At 38.4% G+C, this 15002-nt stretch overlaps 1 protein-coding gene across 1 annotated transcript in view; it reads right to left on the bottom strand.

Annotated features, from left to right (window-relative positions):
* The window catches only part of LOC127448473 (low-density lipoprotein receptor-related protein 1B-like), a 508438-nt gene that overhangs the window by 84408 nt on the left and 409028 nt on the right, over window positions 1-15002 (bottom strand). Inside the window, exons 54-57 of the mRNA XM_051711016.1 lie at window positions 13383-13570; window positions 11062-11245; window positions 10422-10507; window positions 501-623 (exon numbers count right to left, since the gene is read on the bottom strand). Of these exons, the coding sequence (XP_051566976.1) occupies window positions 501-623; window positions 10422-10507; window positions 11062-11245; window positions 13383-13570 (581 nt within the window). The remainder of the gene's footprint in view (window positions 1-500; window positions 624-10421; window positions 10508-11061; window positions 11246-13382; window positions 13571-15002) is intronic.

Below are 15002 nucleotides of genomic sequence, written 5' to 3'. Positions count from 1 at the left end.
TACAATGATCAGTTTTTAAGGAAGAACTAATCAATGGATTTTCCAAAGTGTGGCAGGTATTGCAGTCAAATCTTTAAAAATATATTCAAAATTTTATTTGAGGTAGTAAGTAGCATGTAGACTAGATATCCACGAGCAGAACTGTATATTTTGCTCTTTTTTCCGACTAATGCCTGAAGATAAGTCTGCACTTACTGCTTTTAGAAGGACAGAAATTTCAAACCAATATACTAATATTGTGGTATAATCTATTTAATATAAAACCATCCCTAAATGGCACACACACACACACACACAAAACAACTACAGCAACAACAACCAAACAAACAAAGCAACCTGTGGTTCTTCTTATGTAAATAAAAAAAAAAAAGGCGGTTCTTGGCCAGAATTAGCTGTAATGTGAACCAGACATTTTGCCATTTCTCCAAAGGTCTGGCTATGAGAGACCACTCCTTGGTGACTCAGAATAATGATAATGATAAATGAGAATCCAGACGTACCTTAAGGTCACTGCCGTTAATGCGAATTCTGTTTATCCTCCGGCCACTAGGTCTGCTAGAGTCAATCCAGTAGATGAACTCCTTCTTGTAGTCAAAATCGAAACTAATGATGTTGTTAAGACCCTGTAAAAGTCAGAAGGGAACATAAAGTAGAAGTTGAAGAGGTAAATTAAGTCACAAACATCCCAACACAAAATGGACTGCACAAAAAGTCTGACTATTAGTGCAATCTGCTTGATGAATTAGTTCAGTAAAGACTGCAGTCAGCAAGCATAGATCAATTATGCAGAAACTAAAAAAGGATGAGATGTTATGGCTTGTTCTTGTACCATTCAATTAGCAGAAGTCCTTAATTAGCCATTTCATATACACTTATCTCTTGACAGGATCTGACAAGGATGAACTTCAGACATGAAAAATACATGTCAATTCATCATATTGATTTTGGAACAGGATGGAATGTTTGGTAGATGCTTGCGGATGACTTTAGAACCCAGGGAAGCAGTTCTGAGAGCCTTCAGAGTGAATGCTGAGGGTACATTCGTTACTGTCATGTTCACGTCAGCCTGCTGTCAGTCAGACTACCGCTCACTAGCCCCCCTCTTTGCTCACTTCACCACGGGTGCTGAGATCGGCCAACGGGCACAATGACAGACACATACAGACCTGATTTCCCTTATCAGATCATCAGCACTCCCAAAGACAGGTCATTAAGCCACCAGGGAGACTCACAAAGACCTTTAGCCTTGTCTTGGGGCCAAAATCTCCAGCCTTTTCTTAAGGTCAAGACCAAAACATGTTATTTTTTATGTGACACCAAGGGAAACATGAAAGGGGGATTCATGCAGGTCAAATAGGCCCAGACCATCTACAACATCTACAGTATATATTTAAGATTAATGGAATGGGCAATGCTTTAAAACTGAAATGATTAGCAATGCTTTAATTATACCTACTCTACCCCTGCTGAAAAAAAATAGATAAATAAATAATTCTTAATAAAGACCACCAGCCTGGTCCGACTGCAAAGACGGGCAGAGAGTTTGCACAGAACAGAACAATACTGCAAACATGCTAAGACCAGCAAACCAACTTAAGATGGTTTAATATATATATATATATATATATATATATATATATATATATATATATATATATATATATATATATATATATATATATATATATACATACACACACTCACTGGCAGCCAAAAGTTTGGAATAATGTACAGATTTTGCTGTTTCGGAAGGAAATTGGTACTTCAATTCACCAAAGTGGCATTCAGCTGATCGCAAAGTATAGTCAGGACATTACTGATGTAAAAAAACAGCACCATAACTATTTGAAAAAAGTCATTTTTTAATCAAATCTAGACAGGCCCAATTTCCAGCAACCATCACTCCAACACCTTATCCTTGAGTAATCATGCTAAATTGCTAATTTGGTATTAGAAAATCACTTGCCATTATATCAAACACAGTTGAAAGATATTTGGTTCGTTAAATGAAGCTTAACATTGTCTTTGTGTTTGAGTTGCCACAGAATGCAATAGACTGGCATGTCTTAAGGTCAATATTAGATCAAAAATGGTAAAATGGTTTCTTTCTCTAGAAACTCATCAGTCAAGCATTGTTGTTGTCTTGAAATTGCCAAAAAACTGAAGATTTCATACAAAGGTGTACACTACAGTCTTCAAAGACAAAGGACAACTGGCTCTAACATGGACAGAAAGAGATGTGGAAGGCCCAGATGTACAACTTGACAAGAGGATAAGTACATCAGAGTCTCTAGTTTGAGAAATAGATGCCTCACATGTCCTCAGCTGACAGCTTCATTGAATTCTACCCACTCAACACCAGTTTCATGTACAACAGTAAAGAGAAGACTCAGGGGTTCAGGCTTTATGGTATGGCTGCACAATTAATTGAAAAACTAATCATGATTATGATTACGGCTGCCACGATTATGTAATCGTGAAAACTGACGATTACAGCGTTCAATTTAAATCTGCTCCTGTTGCGTCAATGGTTTCTATTGACAACATGTTTTTGCAGCGGTTGAGTATTCTAACCAATAACTAACATGTCCGTTGAGCAATGAAATGGCAATGGCCAATCAGAGCCACTTAGATTAGTCCTCCGTCCTATCTGTAATGACAACTGATCCTAATGCGCAAGTTTTAAACCGCCTGAATGCCCAGATGCTTGCATTATATTCCACCTCTGTTCGTGGTGGCACATGAAAATTAATACTGAAGAAACATCACCTGACACTCGAAATGAAGCTGTAGATCAAGAGCGAAAAGCACTTAGGAATTATTTTTGACTCATTGTATATTGCACCACTCGCTTTGAACGTAGATGTTAAATACACTGCAAATGAGCAACACGACAAAACTCAAACTATCCCGTTCTAATCAAGGCACAGACACGGTGTAAATAATTGATTTATTATGCTGATTAGACAGCTTTGTTTTTAATGAGAGCATTCGAGAGAGTGCAGAACTTTGTGCGAAGCGTCATTGAGCTCGCGTCGAAATGCAGGTCTGAAACAGTGTAAACCTGCAGTGAGTGACAGCAGTCATTGTAATGGGAGAGTTTGTCGCGGTGCTCGATTTCTGTGTACAATTTATTAAAAATTTCACAACAGTTTTGTTTTGTCATGTTAATAAGTAGACCAATGTGAATTTGATTTGTACAAAATAGCAATAAAGTAATTCAGCTTAACTGTTCTAAGTATGTTTTGAAGGTGTAGCCAACATAAATAATATGGCATGAATAGCATATTTCAGGAATCACCTTCATTGTTAACGCGTCTGCTCTAAAAGACCCATTTGCCACACTGCTGGTATTAGTAGATTTAACATTTTCACGAATCGCACAAACTCCGATCGCAAATGACTGTTTTTAATTTCCAAAGTGCAACCACTGAGGCCAAAAATTATCTAATGATGACCTTACATGAACAAGATCACCATTGAAGATCTAACGGGATGAATGGTCCCCTGTTTCGCCACCAAAGGGCTTACTGAACGCAGTAACTTGGTCGATTTAAATCGGCTGTTAACAAGTTTGAATATTGAATATGCCATATTATTTACTGTACGTGGACTAATAATTTAAGCAGTAATTTAGCAATAATTTAATTTATTCTATACCATAGATATCAATTTAAAATAATTTTTATTTGCCTTACATTAACAAATATTATTACAATATAAAATACAATACAATAGAATGCTTAAAAGATGCTTAAAAGAAACTGGAGTGCAGCTCATATCTACCATTGAAATCTGCTACTCTGAAGAACCACATGGTTGTTTACTTTGTTACGTCACGGTAATTTAATATTTTAATCGACATTAATAATCGCGATTACAATATCAAGGGCAATAAATCGACAATTATGATTTTTGCTATAATCATGCAGCCCTACCTTATGGGAAGAATTGCAAAGAAAAAGCCACTTTTGAAACAGAAAAACAAAAAGAAAAGTTTAGAGTGGGCAAAGAAACACATACATTGGACAACAGATAATTGGAAAAGAGTGTTATGGATCTTAATCCCATTGAGCTTTTGTGGGATCAGCTAGACTGTAAGGTGCGTGAGAAGTGCCCGAAAAGACAGCCACATCAGTGGCAAGTGCTACATGAAGCGTGGGGTGAAATGTCACCTGAGTATCTGGACAAACTGACAGCTAGAATGTCAAGGATCTGCAAAGCTGTCACTGCTGCACGTGGAGGATTTTTTGATGAGAACTCTTTGAAGTAGTTTAAGAAGTTCAGACCATTTTTTTTTTTTTTTTTTTTTTTTTAATTGTTATAGCAATTTTTCACATTATTAATGTCCTGACTATACATTGTGATCAGTTGAATGTTACTTTGGTGAATAAAAGTACAGATTTATATATATATATATATATATATATATATATATATATATATATATATATATATATATATATATATATATATATCAAAAGCTTTCCTCCCTTCACTCTTGAGCAAACTTAAATAATTAGACTACTCTATAAAGGGGGATAGTTCTTTAGAGCCCTATAGACTTTCTCCTGAATGACAGTCTCAATTGGTGTGAATAATGTAACGAGTACCAAATTCAGGAAACTCACATTTCACTAAGAATCATCATTTAGATGGTAATGACTATAGTCTTCTAATGACAGATGTGATTAGTAGTACAGGGAAATGCAACATGCTACAGTGAGCCAACCAGAAGTAGCGGCTACATCTAAGAGACTTAAAGACATTTCATAGAGCTAATCGTTGCAGCTATTCCCATTGTGACAAATGAGATTTCGAATATGCAAAGGAAAATTACTTTTCAATTCTGTAAACTAACTGTGGGTAATATAGAACCTAAAAGTAAACTACGCAATTTGTAATGGTATGGAATTGTTTAGGTTTTCAATGACAAATGCCAATACAGAAATTTAAAGACCAGGGTGGCCAATGGTATAATGCTGATTTATACATAATACAATTTAGTGATTTAGCAAAAGAGATTCAGAATAAACTGCTAAAATGAAATGAACACTTATTTTACCTTACTCTTAAATCACAATACATTCTCTGTAAATTTAAATTGCTTATTTTCCATTTTCATTGGTATTGTTACCGATACTAGAGGATGTAGCACTATTATTAATCCGCGAAGGAGACACAGTGGCCAATGTCACTCAAAAATAAAATCAAAATGCACAAAACTGGTAATTGGCCAATATATCAGACTATCACAAAATTGTACAACAATTGAAAAATGCAAACTAAATCTACTGAATCACTTGTCAAGTAACGCTTAGAATAGGAACATTATTATATATATATAAATTAAAAAAAGACAATATGTGAAAAGATATTTTGCTCACATTTAAGACAATCAACTGAAGTACAGTGTTTTTTTGAAGCTCCACCAAGCCTAGAGCCTACTTAATGACTTCAATTAGTGTTTTCAAAGGGCACAGGAGGCAATAGACAGTGTGCTGTTATCAGAACCATGTCACCACGGCTCTTAATTGGTCCCCTATTAGTGTTTTACAAAGCTAGAAGTTCAATCTTATGGTCTGGTCTCTGAAGCCCAGTTAGAATTTCCAGTCGCATTACAGAAGTTTCAGCTGGGTGCGTTTCCCATACAACGACATAATTCATTGCTTAACCATCATAATATGATGCATCACTGGAGAAATTAACTAGCTTGTCACGACTGTTTTCCGAAACACTAGTAACTATGTCGCATATCCATCGTTCGAACCACGTTGGTTCAACAACATAGAAAAATCAAATCAAATCACTTTTATTGTCACACAACCATATATGCAAGTGCAATAGTGTGTGAAATTCTTGGGTGCAGTTCCGAGCAACATAGTAGTCGTGACAGTGATGTGACATATCAATTTACAATAAACATCAGATTAACACAACACAATTTAAAGTCTAATATACACATAATTACACACAATATACAAATAATAACATACACTGTACAGTATACAGGTGCATCTCAATAAATTAGAATGTTGTGGAAAAGTTCATTTATTTCAGTAATTCAACTCAAATTGTGAAACTCATGTATTAAATAAATTCAATGCACACAGACTGAAGTAGTTTAAGTCTTTGGTTCTTTTAATTGTGATGATTTTGGCTCACATTTAACAAAAACCCACCAATTCACTATCTCAAAAAATTAGAATACATCATAAGACCAATAAAAAAAACATTTTTAGTGAATTGTTGGCCTTCTGGAAAGTATGTTCATTTACTGTATATGTACTCAATACTTGGTAGGGGCTCCTTTTGCTTTAATTACTGCCTCAATTCGGCGTGGCATGGAGGTGATCAGTTTGTGGCACTGCTGAGGTGGTATGGAAGCCCAGGTTTCTTTGACAGTGGCCTTCAGCTCATCTGCATTTTTTGGTCTCTTGTTTCTCATTTTCCTCTTGACAATACCCCATAGATTCTCTATGGGGTTCAGGTCTGGTGAGTTTGCTGGCCAGTCAAGCACACTAACACCATGGTCATTTAACCAACTTTTGGTGCTTTTGGCAGCGTGGGCAGGTGCCAAATCCTGCTGGAAAATGAAATCAGCATCTTTAAAAAGCTGGTCAGCAGAAGGAAGCATGAAGTGCTCCAAGATTTCTTGGTAAACGGGTGCAGTGACTTTGGTTTTCAAAAAACACAATGGACCAACACCAGCAGATGACATTGCACCCCAAATCATCACAGACTGTGGAAACTTAACACTGGACTTCAAGCAACTTGGGCTATGAGCTTCTCCACCCTTCCTCCAGACTCTAGGACCTTGGTTTCCAAATGAAATACAAAACTTGCTCTCATCTGAAAAGAGGACTTTGGAACACTGGGAAACAGTCCAGTTCTTCTTCTCCTTAGCCCAGGTAAGACGCCTCTGACGTTGTCTGTGGTTCAGGAGTGGCTTAACAAGAGGAATACGACAACTGTAGCCAAATTCCTTGACATGTCTGTGTGTGGTGGCTCTTGATGCCTTGACCCCAGCCTCAGTCCACTCCTTGTGAAGTTCACCCAAATTCTTGAATCGATTTTGCTTGACAATCATAAGGCTGCGGTTCTTTCGGTTGGTTGTGCATCTTTTTCTTCCACACTTTTTCCTTCCACTCAACTTTCTGTTAACATGCTTGGATACAGCACTCTGTGAACAGCCAGCTTCTTTGGCAATGAATGTTTGTGGCTTACCCTCCTTGTGAAGGGTGTCAATGATTGTCTTCTGGACAACTGTCAGATCAGCAGTCTTCCCCATGATTGTGTAGCCTAGTGAACCAAACTGAGAGACCATTTTGAAGGCTCAGGAAACCTTTGCAGGTGTTTTGAGTTGATTAGCTGATTGGCATGTCACCATATTCTAATTTTTTGAGATAGTGAATTGGTGGGTTTTTGTTAAATGTGAGCCAAAATCATCACAATTAAAAGAACCAAAGACTTAAACTACTTCAGTCTGTGTGCATTGAATTTATTTAATACACGAGTTTCACAATTTGAGTTGAATTACTGAAATAAATGAACTTTTCCACGAAATTCTAATTTATTGAGATGCACCTGTACAATACACACAATATAGAATACACATTATACAATATAAAAGTATATATAGTATATATAGAATGTACAGTAGGTTGTATTGTACTGTATTGACATTCAGGCTGTCGGTTGATAGTAAGTTGTTAAGAGAGAATATAATATAATAATAATATAATTTATGACAGTCCGGTGTGAGATATAAGAGTAAGAGTAATAAAGTGCAGTGCTGATGTATTTTGATCGTGGGAGATCAAGAGTTCAAAAGTCTGATTGCTTGGGGGAAGAAGCTATCATGAAGTCGGCTGGTGCGGGTCCTGATGCTGCAATACCGCCTGCCTGATGGTAGCAGTGAGAACAGCCCATGGCTCGGGTGGCTGGAGTCTCTGATGATCCTCCAAGCTTTTTTCACACACCGCCTGGTATATATGTCCTGGAGGGAGGGAAGCTCACCTCCGATGATGTGTCTGGCAGTTCGCACCACCTTTTAGAGCGCTTTGCGGTTGTGGGCGGTGCTATTGCCTTACCAGGCGGAGATGCAGCCAGTCAGGATGCTATCTACAGTGCATGTGTAGAACCATGTGAGGATGTGGCTGTTCATCCCAAACTTCCTCAGCTGTCTCAGGAAGAAGAGGAGCTGATGAGCCTTCTTCACAACGGCTTCAGTGTGGATGGACCATGTGAGTTCCTCAGTGATGTGGACACCCAGGAACTTGAAGCTGCTGACTCTCTCCATTGGTGCTCCATTGATGGTGATGGGACTGTGTTCTCTATCTCTTCTCCTGAAGTCCACCACAAGCTCCTTTGTCTTACTGACATTGAGGGAGAGGTTGTGCTATTGACACCAGTGTGTCAGAGTGTGTACCTCTGTCCTGTACTGACGTTTTGCTGTTCTGTTAGTTTTTCGGATGGCATAACTGGCATGTTTATGCTCCTCCGCGTTCCCGGAATTAAAAGCGGAGGTCCGCGCATCAAGTGCCGCGCGAACATCGCTATTAATCCAAGGTTTCTGGTTCGGATAGATCCGAATTGTTCTGGTCGGAACGACGTCCTCCACGTGCTTTCTGATGAAACACATTACGCTATCAGCGTAAAGCTCGATGTCGTCATCACATCTCCCAGTCCGTGTGATCAAAACAGTCTTGTAGCGTAGAGTCTGATTGGTCCGACCAGCACTGGATCATTCTGAGGGTGGGTGCTTCCTGTTTCAGTTTCTGCCTGTAAGTGGGCAGAAGCAGAATGGAAGAGTGGTCCAATTTGCCAAATGGTGGGCAGGGGAGGGATCACAATGAACGCAGCCTCAGGAAGCGCAATTTCCTGCTTGCTTATAATCCCATACAGTTCCTTGAGTGCCCGGTCTGCAGTGATAATGACCGCTGTGAATTCCCTCGGTAGCCAGAATGGTCAACACAGAAGCATGAGAAATTCCAGATCAGGAGAGCAGAAAGACTTGATAGAATGTACGTTCCTCTGATCACACCAGGATTTGTTGATCATAAAACATACACCACCACATCTGCTTTTACCTGAGAGGTCTTTCGCTATGTCCGCTCGGTGCACGGAGAACCCCGCGGGTTCGATGGCTGAATCTGGAATCTCCGCAGACATCCAAGTTTCTGTTAGGCAGATAATGCAGCAGTCCCTCGTCTCTCGTTGGAAAGAGATCCACGCTTTCAACTCGCAGAGCTTGTTATCCAGAGACTGAACATTTGCCAGTAGAATACTGGGTAGCGGGGGTTGATTTGCGCAACATCTTACTCTGATGAGAACACCGGCTCTGTTTCCCCATTTCCTTCTGCGTTTCCGTGACCGGGCAGCCCAGACAAAGGGCTCCGCTGGCATGTTTGTAAACAGCGGGTCGGCACTGAGGAATTTGAAGTCTGATTTACGGTGTGTAATTGCTGAACCAATGTCCAAACGTGTTTGTCTGTCGTAGACAATAAGGCAGACAACATCCAAGACAAAAAACATAAGAATTGTAAACAAAACAAACAAAACACTACCATGTTGTGTCGGAGCTCGCAACGCAGCAGCCATACTCGGCGCCATCTTGAGTTCTATTTTCTAGAGCTGTCGTTAATAACGTTGCACAAGAGGTGGAGTAATAACTTCCACCAATATTAAATTACATTATAAAAGCTCATTTACACGTACACCAGAAAGCTGTTTAATTCGAGAAAGCTGCAGAAGACAAAAAAACAAAAAAAAAGCTTCATGCACTGTGTAATGCAACAAATAAATACACTGCAATAGTAGAGCTTCCCTATACATCAGACTTCAGTGTCCCCCCAATGCACTTGAGCACATATGCACATGCGCACTCTTCAAAAACATATAAATGCCACTTATGTGTTAACAAACACATAAAACCAGTGTTCTCTGACAGAAACCATATGTGATAAAGTGCTTTCTCTTAATAGCCTTTAATCCCTTAAAAGGTTGCATTCGCGTTTACATGACATTTCCGAACGCAGCTTTCTGCAAAACCCTGGAATAAGCCGTTTTCTTAAATGCATGTAAACGTGGTCAAAATGTTAACAGAAAGAAAGATATTTATAGGATGAAAGATATAGAAGCCTCAGTGAAGTCAAATGATGTCCATACAGCAAACTTACAAGGAACTATGCTTCTTTTCAAAGGTAAAACAGCTGTAGTTCCAACCACACAACTGTGCCGTGCTGTTTGCGAATGTTCATTGGAGCTACGGTTTCAGAAAACACCAAATCATTGAATTATGTTGGTAACGATGGACCTTGCAACCATAGTTGACTAACGATGTTTTTGGGAAATGCACCCTGATTGCATGTGCAACCTTTCAATAAAGTGTGGAAAAAACATTTGACATAAACCATTACCTGTTTCAGAAGAGTGTAATTGGATCCATCTACACTTAATTTTCTGATTTCATGAAGATCGGCTAGTATAAGAAAGGGCTCTTCAGCTGTAAAAGTTAAAAACATGAGGGTTTGTTCTTGCAGAATATGTAAATGTAATTACATATGTAAATGTTCATTAGCCTTACTTAAAGGTGCACTCAGCAATTTTTTTTCCCCATTAAAAAAGATTTACTCCTAAAGAAATTAATTGTAATTTTGAAACATATGTATAAAATCATGACCACTCACATGAGATGAGGACTCTAGTCATATCATTAACCTTATAAAAGCTGTTTTATTCTACATGGGGCAGGGGCACCCTCATTCATTTTAGAATCACATGACCAGATGAATACTACTCAATCACCTTTAACACCAAACAAAGGTGACATTTGTTGTTAACAAAAGCCTGCAATCAGCATGCTAGAAGAGTTGTAACATATTCTGTACGAGAAAGCTTGCAAAATTGTAAAAGCGTTGACATATATGTGACTAGAATAACTGAACTACTGAAATAGCAATAGTTAGATGAAACAGTAGGCTATAATACAATCAAGCATGTCCATTTGCGTGCTCTGCCTAGGGTAAATGGTGCAGCAGGTATGTTACGGAGGATTACCTGAAAGAGATTTGCAGCTGTTGGGATCTTTCTTCGGGGCTTCATAACCGTCTACACACAAACAATTATAGGAACCGTAAGTGTTGATGCAGGTTTGACTGCAGGGGAGGCTGGTGGAGCATTCGTCAATATCAACACATGTTCTTCCATCATTCTTCAGGTGAAACCCTGGCCAGCACTTACACTAGACACAATGAAAAATGATTAAATATAATTTAGATTTGTGATTGTAAACCAGGAAAATGCTATAAGCAGAAACCCTAAAAAAATAAAAAATAAAAAATAAAAAAAAAAGACTGTGCAATAATAATTTAATACATTTAAAGTAATTTAATTCTGATACATTTGTTTTGGGTCCCACTGAAGAAATAAAATCATATGGCTTTTGAATGACATAATAATGAAATATAATTTTCATTTTAAAAAGTCCCTTTGTTCAAAAGTTCTAAATGCACCAGTAGCAAGAGACGTTTTGCTGATACTGAAGAAATGCACACTTTTATGACAAGACCTTATTTTTTATTTATTTTTCTTCCTTCTCAGTTATGGTTGAGTCAGTTGTTCTTTTGTAGCTGTAGAGAATACATATTGCTCTTTGCCCAGTCTGTAACCTCAAGGGCCTTGTGATGATACTTCAATTTATACCACAGTGGACAAGGTCAGAGTCTTCACCTACAGTATGTGCCTCCTTCCTGGCATGTCTGTACGTTTTCACCATAAGCTCCTTTGGCCTCTTTATTGATTTTGTTGTGAATTCTGCCATTCTCTGCATCCAAACACCTCTGATGATCATTGGTCAAATGAACATGGTGCTCATGACATCTAGTTTACCCATCAGAAACTCAACTCAGAAGTGTCAGTGACTAGAAAGAATTAGCTCAGAAATCTCACCCATCAGGCATGCCTCTAGGCAGCTCCCGAAGGCACAAGCTTTTGTTTATACTTGATCTGAGTTTGCCAATTAAGTACCAGTGAAACATAGCTAGAACAATTTGTTCCAAAAATTGTTTCACTTTGTTCTTTGAGTGCTTAACCAGGTAATTCAGCAAAAAGATGTTGCTCAAATAAAAATGGGCTTATGCTGCTTTTCTGAAAATCAATTCATCACAGTTAGTTTTGTGGAATATGAATGAATGAATGAAAGTTACATTTATATAGCGCTTTTCTGACACTACACTCAAAGCGCTTTACACAGTGAACAGGGGACTCTCCTCAACCACCACCAGTGTGCAGCATCCACCTGGATGTTGAATATGTTGAACTTACTTGAAAGAAGTGATAAGAACGTAAAGACTTGCCACACCTGGATATTCAGATGATTACAAAAACAAGCCAGACTACAAGAATGCTAGTGTTGCAATATCAGTTTTAGCCCTCTTTGGTTCAAATTATATTCTTACAATAATAATTTTAAAAAAAGAAGTTTTTTTTTCTTTTTTTTTTTTCTTCAACAACAAAAATAAGAAAGAAAAGTGTGGACACAATACAAATGGGAAATGTTGCAATACCGCATCTGTACCACAATGGAAAATAGTCAAAAACATTATGAACTCAAATTGAGTGAATCGTTATCACGTATTCTTTAATATTGTTCAGGTGAGTTCATCCTCACTGTTGGGGGACAGACAAACAAACAAACAAACAAACAAACAAACAAACAAACACACACACACACACACACACACACACACACACACACACAAACAAACAAACAAACAAAGAAATAAATGCAACATTATGATTGATGCCATCATCTAAAATTCCCAATGGGGAAATGTAAAAAAAAAAAAAAACATTGAGGAAATGTTTTAATACAATTCCATCATGGCAAAAAAATGTACAAAAATGCATTAAAAAGCAGTCTCAGGAGCACTTCAACATGTGTTTCCTCTGTAAGGGTGACCAAATGTAAAATGTATCCTCAGAAGTTACATAGTGAAAGACTGTATATATAAAAAAAGAATATTTGAATTTGTGAATTCTATTTAAGTAAATATTGGCTCTCTTAGCAATTTATTAAAAAGTGACTGCTGGTGAATTATTTGGTCTTGAGGGACATGTTAACAACAAATACCATATGAATTGAAACAAATCACAGGAACATAATTGATTATGCATATATTTGTTAACAAATCAGAATAAACAACAAAAAGACAACATAAGATTTCAAGCCCAAACTTTGAAATATCTCTAACAGAACATAATAAATAATGTATTATACGCAGAACATTTATTAAATACCGCATTTCTGATATTGCATAAAATATGATGATATATAAAAATATAATATACATAGAGAGTAAGCGATATTATTGGACAACCTTGTATCCCACTGGTAAGTCTTGGCAGTCCTGCGTACATCCACTGATGCGACGGTTGAGACATTCATTGACATTGCAATTCTTCTCATCTGAATGATCCCCACAGTCATCTTTCAGGTCACACAAACTCTTCTCAGAGATACAGCGTCCATTGGGGCACATGAAAAAGGAACTGTTGCATAAGCTTTCTATAAAAAAAAAAGAGGGAAGTGAAAATAGTGCACAAATTAAAGATAAATGCAAAGGAAAAAAAACAGACTTGCTTTTGTTGAAAATGTTTCGGTTACGTAAGTAACCTTGGTTCCCTGAGGGGAATGAGACGCTGTGTATGATCACTATGGGCACACTGTCCGAGTGTCACGTGGTCCGAAGCCCTTCTACAATCACGCCAATTTATTGGCTGATGACGCTTAAGCGACGCCCCCTAGGGAGCTACGTCACAGGCTCCATAAAGGTGCTCGCTTTCACACCATCAAGTCAGATTTTCTGTAAAAGGCATGAGCCTATGCAGTTGCTAGAGAGTATGGTCAGCCACGCAGAATCTCGTTCCCCTCAAGGAACCAAGGTTACGTACGTAACTGAGACGTTCCCTTTCGTGGAACTCAAGCTGCGTGTGATCACAATGCATTCATGCCATGCGAACAGTAGCTGCCAACTGTCTAAACCAGTGTGGCAAGCATATAGCAGCGCACAAGCAAGCTAAAGAGTCTGAATAAAAGGAATTATGAATTTACTCCTGTTCCAACAGAGAAAACCTGGGAAGCAGGAGTCAAACCCCCTAAAATCTAACAAATGTATGTGGAGAGGACCACCCAGCTGCCATAGAAATGTCCTCCAAGGACGCATCTCTAGCCAAAGCCCATGAGGATGCCATGCTCCTCATAGAATGGGCTCGAATACCCGAAGGTGAAGGCAAACTGTGTGCTTCATAAGCACTCGATATTGCATCAATAAGACAATGAGACAGACTTGCTTAGACACCAAAGCACACAAACAACTGCTCTGACTTATGCCACTGGTTAATACGGTCAACATAAACTCGCAGCACCCAAACTGGGCAAAGCATATGTAACCATTCATGTTCCTGCGACTCAAATGGGGGAGGAGAGAAAGCCTGAAAAATAATGGTCTGCAAGCAAAATGACGTAGAAATAACCTTGGGCAAATTGCCCAAACGAAGTCTTAACACAAACTTTGAACACCCTGGCGCAAAATCCATACACAAGGGATTGACCGACAGGGCATGCAAATCACAGACTCTCTTAAACGATGCCAATGCCACTAGCAGTGCCGTTTTGAAAGTCAAAAACTAATCAGTAACTGTTGTCAATGGCTCAGGTGGAGCACACGAGAGCACCTCTAAAACAACAAACGGAGGAACAAAGGAACGCGTACGTGACGAAAATGTCTAAGCCTGTGTCCCCCCCACGCATAAAGCGAGAGACAAGATAATGTCTACCAACAGAGACTCCATTGATAAGCGCATGTTCAGTCACCATATCGGCAACATACTTTTTAATTTATTTAAAGGAATATTCCAGGTTCAATACAAGTTAAACTCAATCGACAGCATATGTGGCATAATCAAAATCAGAATCAGCTTTATTGCCAAGTATGCTT

This window comes from Myxocyprinus asiaticus, chromosome 11 (genome assembly GCF_019703515.2).
Source record: "Myxocyprinus asiaticus isolate MX2 ecotype Aquarium Trade chromosome 11, UBuf_Myxa_2, whole genome shotgun sequence".
Taxonomy (NCBI): domain Eukaryota; kingdom Metazoa; phylum Chordata; class Actinopteri; order Cypriniformes; family Catostomidae; genus Myxocyprinus; species Myxocyprinus asiaticus.
This window is presented reverse-complemented; position numbering and strand designations above follow the sequence as displayed.